This window comes from Mustela erminea, chromosome 2 (genome assembly GCF_009829155.1).
Source record: "Mustela erminea isolate mMusErm1 chromosome 2, mMusErm1.Pri, whole genome shotgun sequence".
In the NCBI taxonomy this organism is placed as follows: domain Eukaryota; kingdom Metazoa; phylum Chordata; class Mammalia; order Carnivora; family Mustelidae; genus Mustela; species Mustela erminea.
In genome coordinates, this window is record NC_045615.1 from 2,516,375 (window position 1) to 2,531,698 (window position 15,324).

Genomic DNA, 15,324 nt, shown 5'->3' on the forward strand with positions numbered 1-15,324 from the left:
TCTTCATATACACCTTTGGGTCTTCATTTAACAGTAACATTTAGAAAGCACAAATTATGGACCAAACACTAAGCAAAAAAATGTCTTATGATAACATTAAATATAGTAGTGGTATCACATGAAGTTTAAGATTGGATCTGGTTTTCCATTCTGTTTTGTTTGTCTCTGCCTGGCACAGGACATTTTTCCCAAATATTAAATAGATGTAATCAAGCCCCCTTTGCTCCTGTTTCATAGAATTTCTTAAGAAAATTTTTTAAAGATTTTATTCATTTGGGGGAGAGAGAGAGGGAGAGCAGGAGCAGGGAAAGGGCAAAGGAAAAGCAGACTCCCCACTGAGCAGGGAGCCTCCATGCAGGGCTGGATCCCAGATCCTGGGATTATGACCTGAGCCGAGCCAAAGGTAGATGTTTAACTCACTGAGCCACCCAGGTACCCCTGAATTATTTTAGGAATTTTAAATTCAGAACGTGGCTTTGAGAAAGAGGTAAGATTTAGCTGTCTCATGGGAGAAAGAAACCATAGCATTTTAAATTATTTTATGATTAATTTTTTTATGATTATTTATTTATTTGAGAGGGAGGGTGAGTACGCACAAGCAAGAGAGAGGGAGAGAAAGAGTGAAAGAGAAAGAAATCACCAGGCTGGGGAGGGGCAGAGAAGCAGACCCACTGCTGAGCAGGAAGCCCAATGTGGAACTCAGTCCCAGGATTCTGGGATGATGACCCCAGCTGAAGGCAGTTGCTTAATCGACTGAGCCACCCTATGATTAAAATTTTAACCCTGCACTTCCTTCACATTCTTGAGAGATATTTATTTTAAAATCTTTGGAGTATTTAAAAATGTCTTCCATTTTAGGGGTGCCTGGGTGGCTCAGTGGGTTAAAGCCTCTGCCTTCGGCTCAGGTCATGATCTCAGGGTCCTGGGATCGAGCCCCAAGTCCAGCTTTCTGCTCAGTGTGGAGCCTGCTTTCCCCTCTCTCTCTTTGCCTGCCTCTCTGCCTACTTGTGATCTCTATCTGTCAAATAAATAAATAAAATCTTAAAAAAAAAAAAAGTCTCCCATTTCAGTGGAAAGGATGTTTTCTTTTGGAAATGTTTTAGACATATTGGGGTTTAATTTCATATTGGAGAAACTAATACTTAGAAGTTATTATCTGCATTTTAAATCTATTTAGGATTTGACCCAGCAGATCAACTTGAGCCCCAAACAACACCATAATGCTCTGGAATGCTTGCTGCAGAGAATTTCAAAAAATGAAACAGCCAGCAATGAATTGACACGCTGGGGACTCTGCCTTCAGAAGGATGTACATAAGGTAAACTGGATGTAGTCAAACAGGAAACAGTGTTCATCAGTGATTTTAAGAGCGTAGTGAAAGTGGGTGATAGCTTCCTATCTGGTCTCTGTTTTGGGGTTTTGCTCTATTATATTTTGTTGGGGGGGGTCCTAGCCACAATATTTGAATTTTCTTCTCTTAATTTGTTAGCATCTGTTAGAGATTTTTCTTCTGTATTTTGCAGAGATTTGAGCTGTTAATTTTCAGTCAGATAGATAGTAAAAGGAATATTGACTTAAAATTTACCTCATTTTTAGGTGCCTGGGTGACAGTTGGTTAAGCATCTTCTGGCTCTTGTTTTGTTTTGTTTTTTAAAGATTTTGTTTATTTATTTGACAGAGAGAGACACAGCGAGGGAAGGAATACAAGCAGGCAGAGTAGGAGAGGGAGAAGCAGGCCTCCCACTGAGCAGGGAGCCTGATGTGGAGTTCCAGCCCAGGACCCTGGGATCACAACTGGAGCTGAAGGCAGATGCCCAACGATTGAGCTGCCTAGGCGTCCCTAACTCTTGATTTTGGCTCAGGTCATGATCTCAAGGTTGTGAGATCGAGCCCCACGCTGGGCTCCACTCTCAGCAGGAATTCTTCTTGGCATTCTCTCTCTCCCTCTCCCTGTCTCCATCCCCATGCTCACATGCACTCTCCCACCCAGTAAAATAAAAAAATAAATCTTTATTTAAAAAATTACCTCATTTTCAGTTTTCCAATCCAAATAATTCTTAAGGTTCTGTATGTCCTTTTTTTTCCTCCAAGTTTTTTTTTTCTTTTCGAATAATTGTGATTCTTTCAATATGCTATTGACATTCTTTCTATAGGCATAGAGAGTTTTGGACTTGCACCATTCTGATATTCTTATGGCTCTTTCTGCCTGCATTTTGCCTGAGCCTCCTGTGTTGTATTTTTTGTGGCATGATCCATAGGGCAGAGGCAGTGTGAGAGATGGTGGCAGAGTTCTTGGCCTTCAGTATCTGCTTATTTGGCTTTGAATCTCAGTTTTACCACTTGCCATTGTAGTTACTTTGAGCAAATTGCTTAGCATCTCTTAGTTTATCTGTAAAATGAGGATGATAATTGAGTTGTAAGAATTTAAATGGTAACATTTTCAGCATCATATGTGACACATAGCAAGTGCTCAGTAAACGTTAGTTAATACTACTTTTCACCTTTCTTTTGAGGTCATACCAAAATAATTAATTCTGTCTCTTCTCTAGTTCTCCTACACTCTTAATTGACTCCTTGTTAAAATTTTCTTTTTTTTAAATAAAAGTAATGGAGAGTCAATAAGGAAAATGTTGAAACCTTACAAAAAGTAAAGAAAGAAATAAAAACGTGAGTAATTTCATCATCCAAAGATGATATCTCAGTAATTTATTTTAGATACATATGAAAGATACTTCAATATAGGACGCCTGGGTGGCTCAGTGGGTTAAGCCGCTGCCTTCGGCTCAGGTCATGATCTCAGGGTCCTGGGATCAAGTCCCGCATCGGGCTCTCTGCTCAGCAGGGAGCCTGCTTCCCTCTCGCTCTCTCTGCCTGCCTCTCCTTCTACTTGTGATTTCTCTCTGTCAAATAAATAAATAAAATCTTAAAAAAAAAAAAAGATATTTCAATATATATCCTTCATCTACACATTTTTCTGTGAGTATTAATCTTTTTGTTACAGAGCTGCGATTGTATTGTGTATGGTTTTGCATCTTCTTTTTCATTTAATATTATATCTTAAACATGTTTTTGTGTTATTAAATATTAATTTGAGAATGTAGAAAATCTAAACCAAGAAAGAAAAAAGTTCATCTTTCCTTTTTTTTTTAAGATTTTATTTCTTTATTTGACAGATCATAAGCAGGCAAGCGGGAGAGCGGGAAGCAGGCTCCCTGCTGAGCAGAGAGCCCGATACGGGGCTTGATACGGGGCTCGATACGGGGCTCGATCCCAGGACCCTGAGATCATGACCTGAGCCGAATGCAGAGGCTTAACGCACTGAGCCACCCAGGTGCCCCAAAAGTTCATCTTTCTGTATCAGGATAACCACTGCTAACGTTTTTATACATACCCTTCAGTGGATTTGTGTGTGTGTGTACATGGGCATGCTTGCTTGCTTATGCATACTCGCACATGGCATGTATTCAGATAGTTTCCTTTCTCCCTTCTGTATATGTAGAATGTTTTTCTATGTAATTTAATATTTTTCTAAATACCTTAATGGCTGCAAGATAGTTTATTAACAATTTTCTATTCTTTCACATTAAAATTGAATTTAGGGGCGCCTGGGTGGCTCAGTGGTTAAAGCCTCTGCCTTCAGCTCAGGTCATGATCCCAGGGTCCGGGAATCAAGCCTCACGTCGGGCTCTTTGCTCAGCAGGGAGCCTGCCTCCTCCTCTCTCTCTCTCTCTGCCTGCCTCTCTTTGCCTACTTGTGATCTGTCAAATAAATTTAAAAAATCTTTAAAAAAAATAAATAAAATTGAATTTAGTATTTTTTCAAAGACTTTATTCATTTATTTGACAGAGAGAGCATAAGCAGGCAGAATGGCAGGCAGAGGGAGAGGGAGAAGTAGGCTCCCTGCTGAGCAGGGAGCCTGATGCGGGGCTTGATCCCAGGACCCTGGTATCATGACCTGAGCTGAAGGCAGATGCTTTTTTTTTTTTTTTTTTTAAGATTTTATTTATTTATTTGACAGATCACAAGTAGGCAGAGAGGCCGGCAGAATGGGGGCGGGGAGCAGGCTCTCTGCTCAGCAGAGAGCCCGAATCAGGGCTCCATCCCAGGACCCTGGGATCATGACCTGAGCCAAAGGCAGAAGCTTTAACCCACTGATCCACCCAGGCACCCCTGAAGGCAGATGCTTAACTCACTGAGTCACCCAGGTGCCCCACGAATTTAGTATTTTTTTTTTAAAGATTTTATTTATTTGACACAGACATCACAAGTAGGCAGAGAGGCAGGCAGAGAGAGAGGGGGAAGCAGGCTCCCTGTTGAGCAGAGAGCCCCATGTGGGGCTTGATCCCAGGACCCTGAGACCATGACCTGAGCCGAAGGCAGAGGCTTAACCCACTGAGCCACCCAGGTGCCCCAGAATTTAATATTTTTTAATTAGAAGTAGTTACTCAGTTAACAACCTTATAACTAAGTCTTTGTAATGTTGTTTATTTTCATAGATTTATGGATGTGGAAATGTCAGAGGACATTTATGTTTTTAGTACTTTTGTTGTATATTGCCAATGGCCTTCTAAAAAGGTTTAAAAATTTACTTTCATATCATGAGTTTGATTCTTTTTTCTTGCTAATATGGAAATTGTTACTTATGTTAATAAACTCATTACATTCTTTTGGTTATAGATAAAATAAGTATTTTTTTAAAGATTGATTTATTTGAGAGAGCAAGAGTGAGAGAAAAAGAGAGCACATATGCAAGAGTCGGGGGGGCGGGGGGAGGCAGAAGGGAGAAGGAAAAGAATTTCAAGTAGACTGCTTGCTGAGCATAGAACCTGACATGGGACTCCATCTCATAACCCCGAGATCATGACCTGAACCAAAATCAAAAGTTAGGTGTTTAACCAACTGAGACATCCAGGAGCCCCAGTATTTGGTAATTTTAATAAACAAATGGTAGAGATCATAGAAAGTAAAAATCCTTTATAATTACATATCCACAGAGATAATCACCACTAAATATAGACTCATTCAGTTTTTATTGATGCATATATTACTATTTATTTTTTGTAAAAACAGGATCATATTAGATGGAAAGTGGTTTTAATGATTGCAAAATAGTCCCATCATGTTGTTATATCAGTTATTTTCCTGGTTTTGGATATTTAGATTTGATTGACTTATTCTTAATGGTAATTTGTTCTTTCATTATATTTATGCATTTTCCTTTGTTTTTTCATTTTAAAAGGGTAATAGTTTATATTCAGCCTTATTAAGAAATTTTACTTTTAATTTTCTTTCAGTTTATCCCTTAAAATATTTTTTAAAATTATTTTACTATTTATCTTGAAATGTAGTTATTTTACATGCGTTCTCTACTTCTAAAGAGGCAGTGCTTTCTAATCCCTTTCTTGGGAGACCATGTTGGAAGCTTCAATAATTAAAGAGCCATACCTATAAAAATTTTACCTGTATTTGTCCAGGGTTTTATTAGCCTAGACTCACCGCTGCAGTTTCATTTTTGTGCCATTCTCAGAGGTTATAACCTGGACAGGTTTACATAGTGGAGTTGACCAGGCCCAAGAGAGAACAGTATCATTGTTCTTTCCTTAAATAGTGTTTGCAGATGGCTCATGTCATGGGTACTTTGTTTTGTATTTAGATCGAAGGACGTGTTCTCCCAATGGAAAGAATTAACTTAAGAAATACTTCATTTATCACATCTCAGGAACTAAACTGGATTAAGGAAGTAACCAGGGACCTTTCCATCTTAACTGTAAGTGACTTTTGAGGTGGTGAAGAGAGGACCAGTATTCCTATAAGTATGGAAATTAGGAAGCAGGAAGGATTGGGTGTCTTCTTTTGGAGGGAGAATACCACCTGAATTCCTATCCTGCATTATCTACTAAATGGGTCCTTCAAATACAGCAAATTGATGAATTGTTAGAGGTAAGCACTTTGGTTGGCTATAGACTTAGGAAAAGGAAATAGATTGCTATGGTAACTCATACAGTGCCAGCCTATTACCCATTCTCCCTTTTATGTTCCTTTATCTTCCCCCTCTTTTTCCTGGGGAAGGATGTTTTTATCCATGAAAGAAGTGTAATTAAAACAGCCCCCACCAAGGGAACTAAAGAACAAAATGGTATATAATTATTTTTAAATGTTTTGGGGCCATGCATAAAGTACACACATCTGTTTCTAAAACTTTTTATTGAAATATGTTTAAGAGAAAGTATATTTACAAGTGTAAGTTTGAGGAATTTTCAAAGGTTCATAAACCTATAGAATCCACAGCAAGGGTTAAGAAAGAGAACTTTACCAATGACCCAGAAGCCATCCCTTCTGCTCCTTGTTACTACCTACCTCTCACCCTTAAAAACGATATGAGGAGTCACAGCATAGATTCATTTCAGTTGCTTTTTGTACTTGATGTATACGTGAAACCATACAGTATATATTCTTTTATGTCTGGCTTAATTTCTTCAGCCCTGATTGGTGAGTTTCATCCATATTGTTAGATATAGTTGTAGGTCTTTCATTCTCCTTGTTGCATACTATTCCACTGTGAAAGTCGTCCCCCGTTTACTTAATTGTATACATCTGTGTTAGTTACAGGAATTAGAAAAGATTCAAGCGGAGAGAGTTATAAGTGATTTATTCTCTAGAATAATACCTCCTGGGTGTGACTCTGGAGTGTCTAAGTTATGAGAAGTACTAAAAATAGCTTGTGGTTATTCCTAGGTCCCCATGCATTTCTGGGCACTGTTTTACCCAAAGAGAGCAATGGATCAGGCCCGAGAACTGGTTAACATGTTGGAGAAGATAGCTGGCCCCATTGGTATGCGCATGAGTCCACCCGCCTGGGTTGAACTAAAGGATGATCGAATAGAAACCTATGTCAGAACCATTCAATCCATGCTGGGAGTTGAGGTAATAAATTAATTTAATTTGAGTGTATTTATAGAATGCCTGTTTTAAAATACTTGAACACTTGATTTTAAATGATCTTGGTTGTCAGTCTACTGTTTTTGATGCCCAGAAACCAGTTTGTTACTCATGTACACATAAAATAATGAACTAAGTAGTCTTTATGTCCTTTGGTTAATTCTACTGCTCTCATTCTATGTTGGCAGCCTCACTCTTGTGTTCTTTTTTCACATAATAGACAAATAGCTGACTTAACTTTAGTTCGTTATCTATATAGAACATGTTGTGCTCAGAAAGCAACTTTTTGGGCCCAGTGCCATTTTGCACGATTCAGTATTTAGCTGTCACAATCTGGTCTGGCTTAAGATTTGAATTGCTCTGGCAATGAACTTGGCGCCTGGCCCATCAGCTCAGTCCTGACAGCTGTTCAGGACCACTGGAGCTGAGCAAGTCACAGTACTCGTAACTCAGTAGTTCAGGCCTACAGTTCTTACCTGTTTGTACATAAAACAGAGGAAGAAGCTTAAGGAGGGCCCTCAACAAAAGTAGTTAGTCTTTGACTGGAAGAGTCCATTCTTGGGAAATCAGTACTGGAATGAGATTGTCTTGGGATCTCTCTTATTCCCCTCCCCGCCCCGCTCTAGGTTATCACTCACAGCACCACCCTTGTGTTCTGTCTCTCTTTGTAATTTCCTCCTAGTTTCCCAGGCTTATAGTCTGGTGTGGCCTCTCCCTACGCCTGATCATTGATAATTCTGCTCTGTTTTCAAAAGAATAACCCAGTGTACTACCTCAGCTCCCCCATCACACCGCTTGCCACGTTCTCTTTAGGAGAGTATACTGCTATCAGTTTTCGTGCAGCATGGATATGATGGTCATTCATCACATTTACCAAACTTAACTCATAATTGGTCTTGTCTCTGTTGCCTTCAGGGCATGCTGTTGTATTATTTATTAGGGGTCTCAAACTCAGATGTCTGCGGGAGCCAGGTGAATAATGCAAATGAAGTGAGCAGGGAGGGGATTGTAGTGAACTAAAGAGAGTAAACCCTATGACTGCTTATAAAAGCACAGCATTATCAAATTAATTTTTTTTAAAGATTTTATTTATTTGACAGAGAGAAATCACAAGTAGATGGAGAGGAAGGCAGAGAGAGAGAGAGGGAAGCAGGCTCCCTGCTGAGCAGAGAGCCCGATGCGGGACTCGATCCCAGGACCCTGAGATCATGACCTGAGCCGAAGGCAGCGGCTTAACCCACTGAGCCACCCAGGTGCCCTCAAATTAATTTTTAATTTACTCCTTTTTCAGTAGAAGCAAGAAAATCTGGATTTGTGTGTATGTGCCCTTCCTTATATTTAAATATTAGTTTAAAAAGGGAGGGATGCACCTGGCTGGCTCAGTTGGTAGAGCATGTGACTCTTGATCTCGGGGTCATGAGTTCAGGTCCCACACTGGGCATGGAGCCTACTTAAAAAAAAAAAATGATAGGGGCACATGGGTGACTCAGTTATTGACTGTCTGCCTTTAGCTCAGATTGTGATCCCAGAGTCCTGGGACTGAGCCCCACATCAGGCTTTCTGCTCAGCGGGAAGCCTGCTTCTCCCTTTCCCACTTCCCTGCCTGTGTTCCCTCTCTCGCTGTGTCTCTCTCTGTCAAACGAATAAATAAAATCTTAAATAATAATAATAATAATAAAATGTAAAAAGTATTAATAAAAACAACACATGTAAGTCACTGTAGGGACTAAAAAGCTACATGTTTGGTAGGTCCAGGCCATAGGCTCCCAGTGTGCAGCCTGTGTTCTCCGTGACTTTGGAAGTTCTTTGATGTGATTACTAGAATGCGTCCTTAGAGAGGTTTTTTTTTTTTTTAAGATTTTGCTTATTTATTTGTCATAGAGAGAACATGTGCATGCAAGCACAAGCAAGGGGAGAGGCATGCAGAGGGAGAAGCAGGCTCCCCGCTGAGCAAGGAACTAGGATCATAACTCGAGCTAAAGGCAGGCACTTAACGGACTGAGCCACCCAGGCATCCCTCAGAGAGGTCTTAATCTAACACTAATCTTGATTTGGAATAATATACTATTGATTTGCCATTAATAGCTCTTTCTGGCATAAAGGATTAGCACCTTCATTTCACTTTCACCTTCATTTCACTTTTCTTTATTCAGACTTTGAAAGGTCCTGTGTTTCCAATGTTGGAACTCTTTTTTTTTTTTTTTTTTTTAAGATTTTATTCATTTATTTGACAGAGAGAGACAGCAAGAGAGGGAATATAAGGAGGGGGAGTGGGAGAGGGAGAAGCAGCCTTCCCGATGAACAGGGAGCCCGATGTGGGGCTCAAACCCAGGACCGTGGGATCCTGACCTGAGCCAAAGGCAGACACTGAGCCACCCAGGCGCCCCTCCAGTGTTGGAATTCTTATTAAACAGTAAGGGGTCAAGGATGCTTGTATGAGATACTCTGGGGGTGATACTATTCTATCTTGTAACCAGAGAGAAAGGTAGAGCCACTTACGGATTTGGCTGTAGCTTCATTTGTTTGTGTTCGGCTCCTAATAGTTTCTTGTGGTATTGTACTCCATGTTTCCTCAGTTTTGTGGTATGAATGTAATAAGGTGGTTAGTTTACTGAAGAGAATGGTAAAAAGCAATATAGGAAATTGAAAGCAGCAACCAAGTAACCCTTCCAAATTTTCAAGCCTGCCTTTTCCAGGCATCTTAAGTGTCCTAAGAAAGATGTCAGTTGGCGTCTAGAAAGACGTCTGGATAATTTATGGTATCATATTCCATATCTGTGCAAAGAAGCCCTGAACCCAGCAAAGGTTCAAAGACCTGTTTGGGGTTGGAATGTCTACCGTCTTTGTTTCAGTCCTCTTCCACCTTAAAGGTCCCACGACTTTGCAGGCTCTTAGACTGCCCCCAGCTGGAGCCCCAACAAGGTGCCCTGAGAGTTTCAAAGCCTGACTTATGTACTTTATCTCCTCAAGGGGAAGATACAGATGGTTGTTTGCATCATCATGGGCACACGTGACGATCTCTATGGGGCCATTAAAAAGCTGTGCTGTGTGCAGGCTCCTGTGCCCTCACAGGTGAGTGGGAGCTGGGCAGGAGGCACAGATGGAAACTCTAGCCTCCCTTGAGGCTTTGAAAAGAGGGATGCAGGTGTTCAAAAAGACTGAAGTAACTATTAGAAGCCATGTGTGCATACTGTCTGGTGGAACATTCCCCTTATTAGAATAACCTGGTTAAAAGCAGATGCTCTTTGTAAATGCTGCCTTCATGTTCCCAAATGAGTTACTCTTGCTGGTTCAGTGGGTGAGCTGCTGAGTGGTTTCACATGACTGGGTTCTGAGAGCATAGGCTTCACTCTGAAAGGGGAAAGCTGTTTTTCCTTAGTAGGTTTAAAGAAAATTACCCTGTATGAGATTTTTTGAAAGTTTTTGTTTTTTGGTTGTTTATTGTTTTGTTTTTTGTTTTGTTTTGTGTTTGTGGGGAGTGTGTATGTGTGAGTTCAATGCTTGCCTAGAAATCCTAGAATTAGAACTAGTCAAAGTGTATTATCTGCTAACTGGGGTTTCCTAAACAAATGTAGTATTTACTTTAGGCCTGTTTTCATCGTCTGACAAGCTGATAGTGTCCTCTTTCCCCACACCCCTTTGTTATAGGTCATCAATGTCCGAACCATTGGTCAGCCAACCAGGCTTCGGAGTGTGGCCCAGAAAATTTTACTTCAGATTAATTGTAAATTGGGTGGTGAGCTCTGGGGAGTGGATATTCCTCTGGTGAGTGATGCTGAGATGTGTCTTCATTCAATTTAGCTCTCCAGAGACTCCTACCTAGTTGTTTTCCTCATAGAGTTATCTTTATTCTCCATGCTTAGTAGTCTAAATGGTTCATAGCCTGATTTGGTATAGCCCACAGGCTGAGAATGGTTTTTATAAATCTAAACAGTTGAAACCAATAAAAACAAGACTAATATTTCCTGACACGTGAAAATTATTTGAAAATCCATTTTCAGTGTCTTTAAGTGCAGGTTTTGTTTTTTTTTTTTTAAGATTTTATTTATTTATCAGAGAGAGAGAGGGAGAGAGCGAGCACAGGCAGACAGAACGGCCGGCAGAGGCAGAGAGAGAAGCAGGCTCCCTGCCGAGCAAGAAGCCTAATATGGGACTCGATCCCAGGACCCTGGGATCATGACCTGAGCCGAAGGCAGCTGCTTAACCAACTGAGCCACCCAGGCGTCCCTTTAAGTGCAGTTTTATTGGAATACAACCATACTTCTCTATAGACTAGCTACGGCTGCTCTCATACTGTAACAACAGATGGAACTGAAGAGTTCCTGCAGAGACTGTGTAGCTCACAGAGCCCAACGGTATTTACTGTTTAATCCTTTACAGAAGAAGTGTGGTGATCCTGTTCTAGATCTCTGACTTGTTCATAGTGTTTAAAAAAATGTCAAGTTGATATCAGTCTTTCTCTTCCTTTCCTAGAACTTATTTTCATATGTTGCTTTTGGGGTACAGATAACAAAAAGATGGGGTGATGGATTGCTTGTTGTTTGGGGTCTGTTTTTTGTTTTCTAACCCAGAAACAATTAATGGTGATTGGGATGGATGTTTACCATGATCCTAGCCGCGGCATGCGATCTGTGGTTGGCTTCGTTGCAAGCATCAATCTGTAAGTACTACTTATAATGCCATTTTGTTAGGTTACCTCATTTTGATGCCAGTCTTACTATAAATCCAGGGAATGCTTTCTAATATTTTGTATTTTAGTAAAAGTATACTTTATAAAAGTATACTTAACTTTTCCCTCCCTTATCTTCCTATTAGTTTATCTAGTCTATTTACCAGACTTGTCAGATCTGTAAGTTTGTTCCCCTGGCTGTGGTGTAATCAGCTTCAAAATGGGGGCTGTGTCTTAGTGGATTTTTCCCCCAGGAATGAGGAATTTTTTTTTGTTTGTTCTGATTGTAAAAACAAGGCATGCTCATGCAGATAACTACAGAAATTTAGAAAGTGAAAGTACCTTATGGGCCATCTTTTAGTAACTATCACCAAAATTTTGATATATATATACTTCTATATTTTCATTTATGCACATAGTAACACATATAAGTGGTGTATATATGTATACAAAATAGCATATTAATGTGTATACTATACCTTAGCTTGTTTTATGTACTTAAATTATATATTGCTGACATTTCTTCATGTCCATACAAATAAATCTCAACCAATTCTTCTTAAGTGCTGCATGGAATTTATTGTATGCTAGAGCACTATTTAGTCTTCTGTTGGTGGTTATCTAGGTGGTTAATTTTTTTCAGCTGGAAGTGGTTTTGTAGCAAATATCACAATTATGTCTATATTTTTACATTCTATATGTGGCATATATTTTTCCCTGTATTGCCATGTGTTTTTACCTGTAACACAAATGCATTTACTAGGTATTTGTATTGGTGCATAGATGAGCCTGTGTGTACTGACATTCAGATTGTGGACCTTCCTCTGTGAGTGTGTGTTCATCTGTCTCTCTCTTACTGCCTCTTCCCCAGCACTCTCACAAAATGGTATTCACGAGTGGTATTCCAGATGCCTCATCAGGAGATTGTGGATAGCCTGAAGCTGTGCCTGGTGGGCTCCTTAAAAAAGTTTTATGAGGTGAGGAGAGCAGAAATTTTATTTTATTTCTTTATTTTTTTGACAATTTTATTTATTTGATAGGGAGAGTGAGCACAAGCATGGGGAATGGTAGGGAGTGAGAGAAGCAGGCCTCCCCACTGAGTAGGACCCTGGGATCATGACCTGAACTGAAGGTAGACGCTTACTGATTGAGCCACTCAGGTGTCCCAGAACAGAAATTTTGTAAAGTTGGGGGTTTTTAAGGACTGCCTATCTGACCATTTTAAGAGGAAGTCTGACTTAGTGGGAGGGGTCCCAAATTAAAGGTATCTCCTAAAGAGACTGAAAAGTTAGTCATTGGCAACTTTGGCGATTGGCAAAGGTATCTCAAAGGGACTGCTTTCAGGCTTCTGCTTGTACCAGAGATAAATACTTTGATTTTGTTTGGTAAGTAATGATTATTCCCAGTTTGTCAGCTTGATGTCTGTAGACATAATTTTCATGCCCTTATCAGGAAAGTGGGGGTAAATTTCAGCAATTAAAGCAGCTTATGAATTTACTCAGCTTTTTATGGCTATTACTAGGTACTTTTCATTTCGGTTCAAGACAAATGCCTCCCTGTAAATCACCCCTAGAACTCCCAGGAATGCTAACCGTGGAGAATTGCTGTCATTAAACTGATACTGGGTCTGGCACAATGAGCAAGCAAAGTACTGGGTTTTACCTTGGCCACTACATCAAAGGAAGTGCTGATAAGTGGTTTTCATGTCTTAGGGTCAGAGTTAGCCCTTTGCATGGAGAGTAACAGCAAGAAATTTAATTATTTCGTATGATCACAGTCAATAGAACGCCATCTTGTTTCTTTTTAGACTGCTTCCTACACTGTCCTTCAAATAGTTTAATATTCTTTCAGTATTTGTGATCATGTAAAAAAAAAAAGTTGAATTTTGTCTCTAAGGAGACCTATATATATACTACCTTGTCACCAAGTCTTACCACACCTTCCTTTTTCTTGTTGTTGGCACTATTTCCCTTCAAGCTCTTCTGTTAGGTGCTAGATTTTCAAAGATTCCTTCTTTGAAGACTTTTCCATCCCCCCCCACCGCCCCAGTGCTCCATCCCTTAGACTTATTTCTTTATGTTCCTTCCTCTTCCAAGGCCTCTTTTTTCCAAGTCCCCTTCTTTACCTTCTGTGTAGTGGCTATTGCATTTCGCCTTATATTAGTTCATTGTATCCTTATTTATCTTTCTCTGGGCTGTGAATTACTTGAGCACTGCTTGGTTATTGATGGCCATGTAACAAGTTTACCCTAAAACTTAGTGACATGCAGTGAGCATTTATGATTCCGAAGTCAAGAAGTGCAGTGGGCTCTGGTGACTCTTCATATGGTCTTTTATCTTTTCTTTCTTTCTTTTTGTGTGTGTGTGTGTGTGTGTGTGTGATTTTGTTTATTTGACAGAGAGAGACACAGTGAGAGAGGGAACACAAGCAGGGGAAGTGAGGTCTCCCTCTGAGCAGGGAGCCCAATGTGGGGCTCAGTTCCGGGACCCTGAGATCATGACCTGAGCCGAAGGCAGACACTTAACGACTGAGCCATCCAGGTGCCCCTCATGTGGTCTTTCCACATGAGTTAGTTTGGGCTTCCTCACAGTGTGGTGGGACACAGTTCAAGGTGTGAGTAGTCCAAGAAACTAGAGCCAGGTGGAAATCACGTTGCCTTTATACCATACCCTGCAAAGTCATGCAGTATCACTTTCACTGCATTCCATTTGTCCAGTAGTCTCAGTATGAATATGCCTAATATTTGGAGGAGCTGGTGTGGGGATAGGATAGATTTAAATAATGGATCTGCCTATAAAACTGTTACATACATTTTCATTTGTTTATACTAATTTAGTACATTTTCCCCTTCGATTTGCCACTGTTTATTCCTTCCACTAAATTTGTGCAGAACTCTTGAGCATACAATTTCGCTGATGGTTAACTTATCCAGTTCTTTCTCAGGCCATTCATTCTTGCATCAGTATTACATCCTGAAGAAGCATTAACCAAGTCTCCAAATATACTTGACTGTCAACATCAGTATTACTATAATACTTGTTTAAGTAATAGAACTGATTCTTAACCAACAAGGTTAGTGTCCCATCACATTGCAGTATGGTAGTAAATACAACCTGAAATATGAATCAGAAGATACTGAGACATTACTACAGCTCCACTCAGGCATGAGTAATTATTCCGGTTCATTGTCATATTACATGACCAAAATATCTCCCAGAACTATGCCACTTAAGTTTGCAGGCTTTCATTTGTCATTGTCAGGTTCTAAAAGCAAGAACAGTCTCAGCAACGTGGCTGTACTTTTTCAGGCATGTGGTACACTTAAGCTACAGGCAATATTATTACTTCTTGTTCAAGGCCTGCTTTGAGATACCAATGAATGTAATACTGGATTTCCCTCATTGCATAACTGTTGATTCATTCCTTTATCCTCAACTACCATTCTTCCTTCTTTCCATTTATACCTCAACTTTTCTTCCTTTGGAAGGAATGTTAGGTTTGGCCCCTGTGCTGGTGTAGGTTGCTGATAGCAATTCTAGCATGGTAGGTGCTTTCCCCCTTAGTCCACTCCCATTCATATAGGGAGGGCTACACAGGTACAGAATTAGTGAACTCTCTTGACCACTAGGGATTTTAGCTGCATTTCCTGTGAACCTCAATTTTGTTAGAGGGGTGAAAGCATGATCTACCCCATCAGGCCCTTAGGAATTTCATCA

At 40.1% G+C, this 15,324-nt stretch overlaps 1 protein-coding gene across 8 annotated transcripts in view; it reads left to right on the forward strand.

Annotated features, from left to right (window-relative positions):
• Positions 1-15,324, forward strand: part of PIWIL2 (piwi like RNA-mediated gene silencing 2) — an 83,384-nt gene that overhangs the window by 36,237 nt on the left and 31,823 nt on the right. For all 8 annotated transcript variants that reach the window (XM_032332128.1, XM_032332129.1, XM_032332131.1 and 5 more), the window contains exons 14-20: positions 1,178-1,318; positions 5,654-5,767; positions 6,736-6,924; positions 9,910-10,011; positions 10,588-10,704; positions 11,511-11,599; positions 12,480-12,585. In XM_032332128.1, coding sequence (XP_032188019.1) covers positions 1,178-1,318; positions 5,654-5,767; positions 6,736-6,924; positions 9,910-10,011; positions 10,588-10,704; positions 11,511-11,599; positions 12,480-12,585 — 858 coding nt within the window. The remainder of the gene's footprint in view (positions 1-1,177; positions 1,319-5,653; positions 5,768-6,735; positions 6,925-9,909; positions 10,012-10,587; positions 10,705-11,510; positions 11,600-12,479; positions 12,586-15,324) is intronic.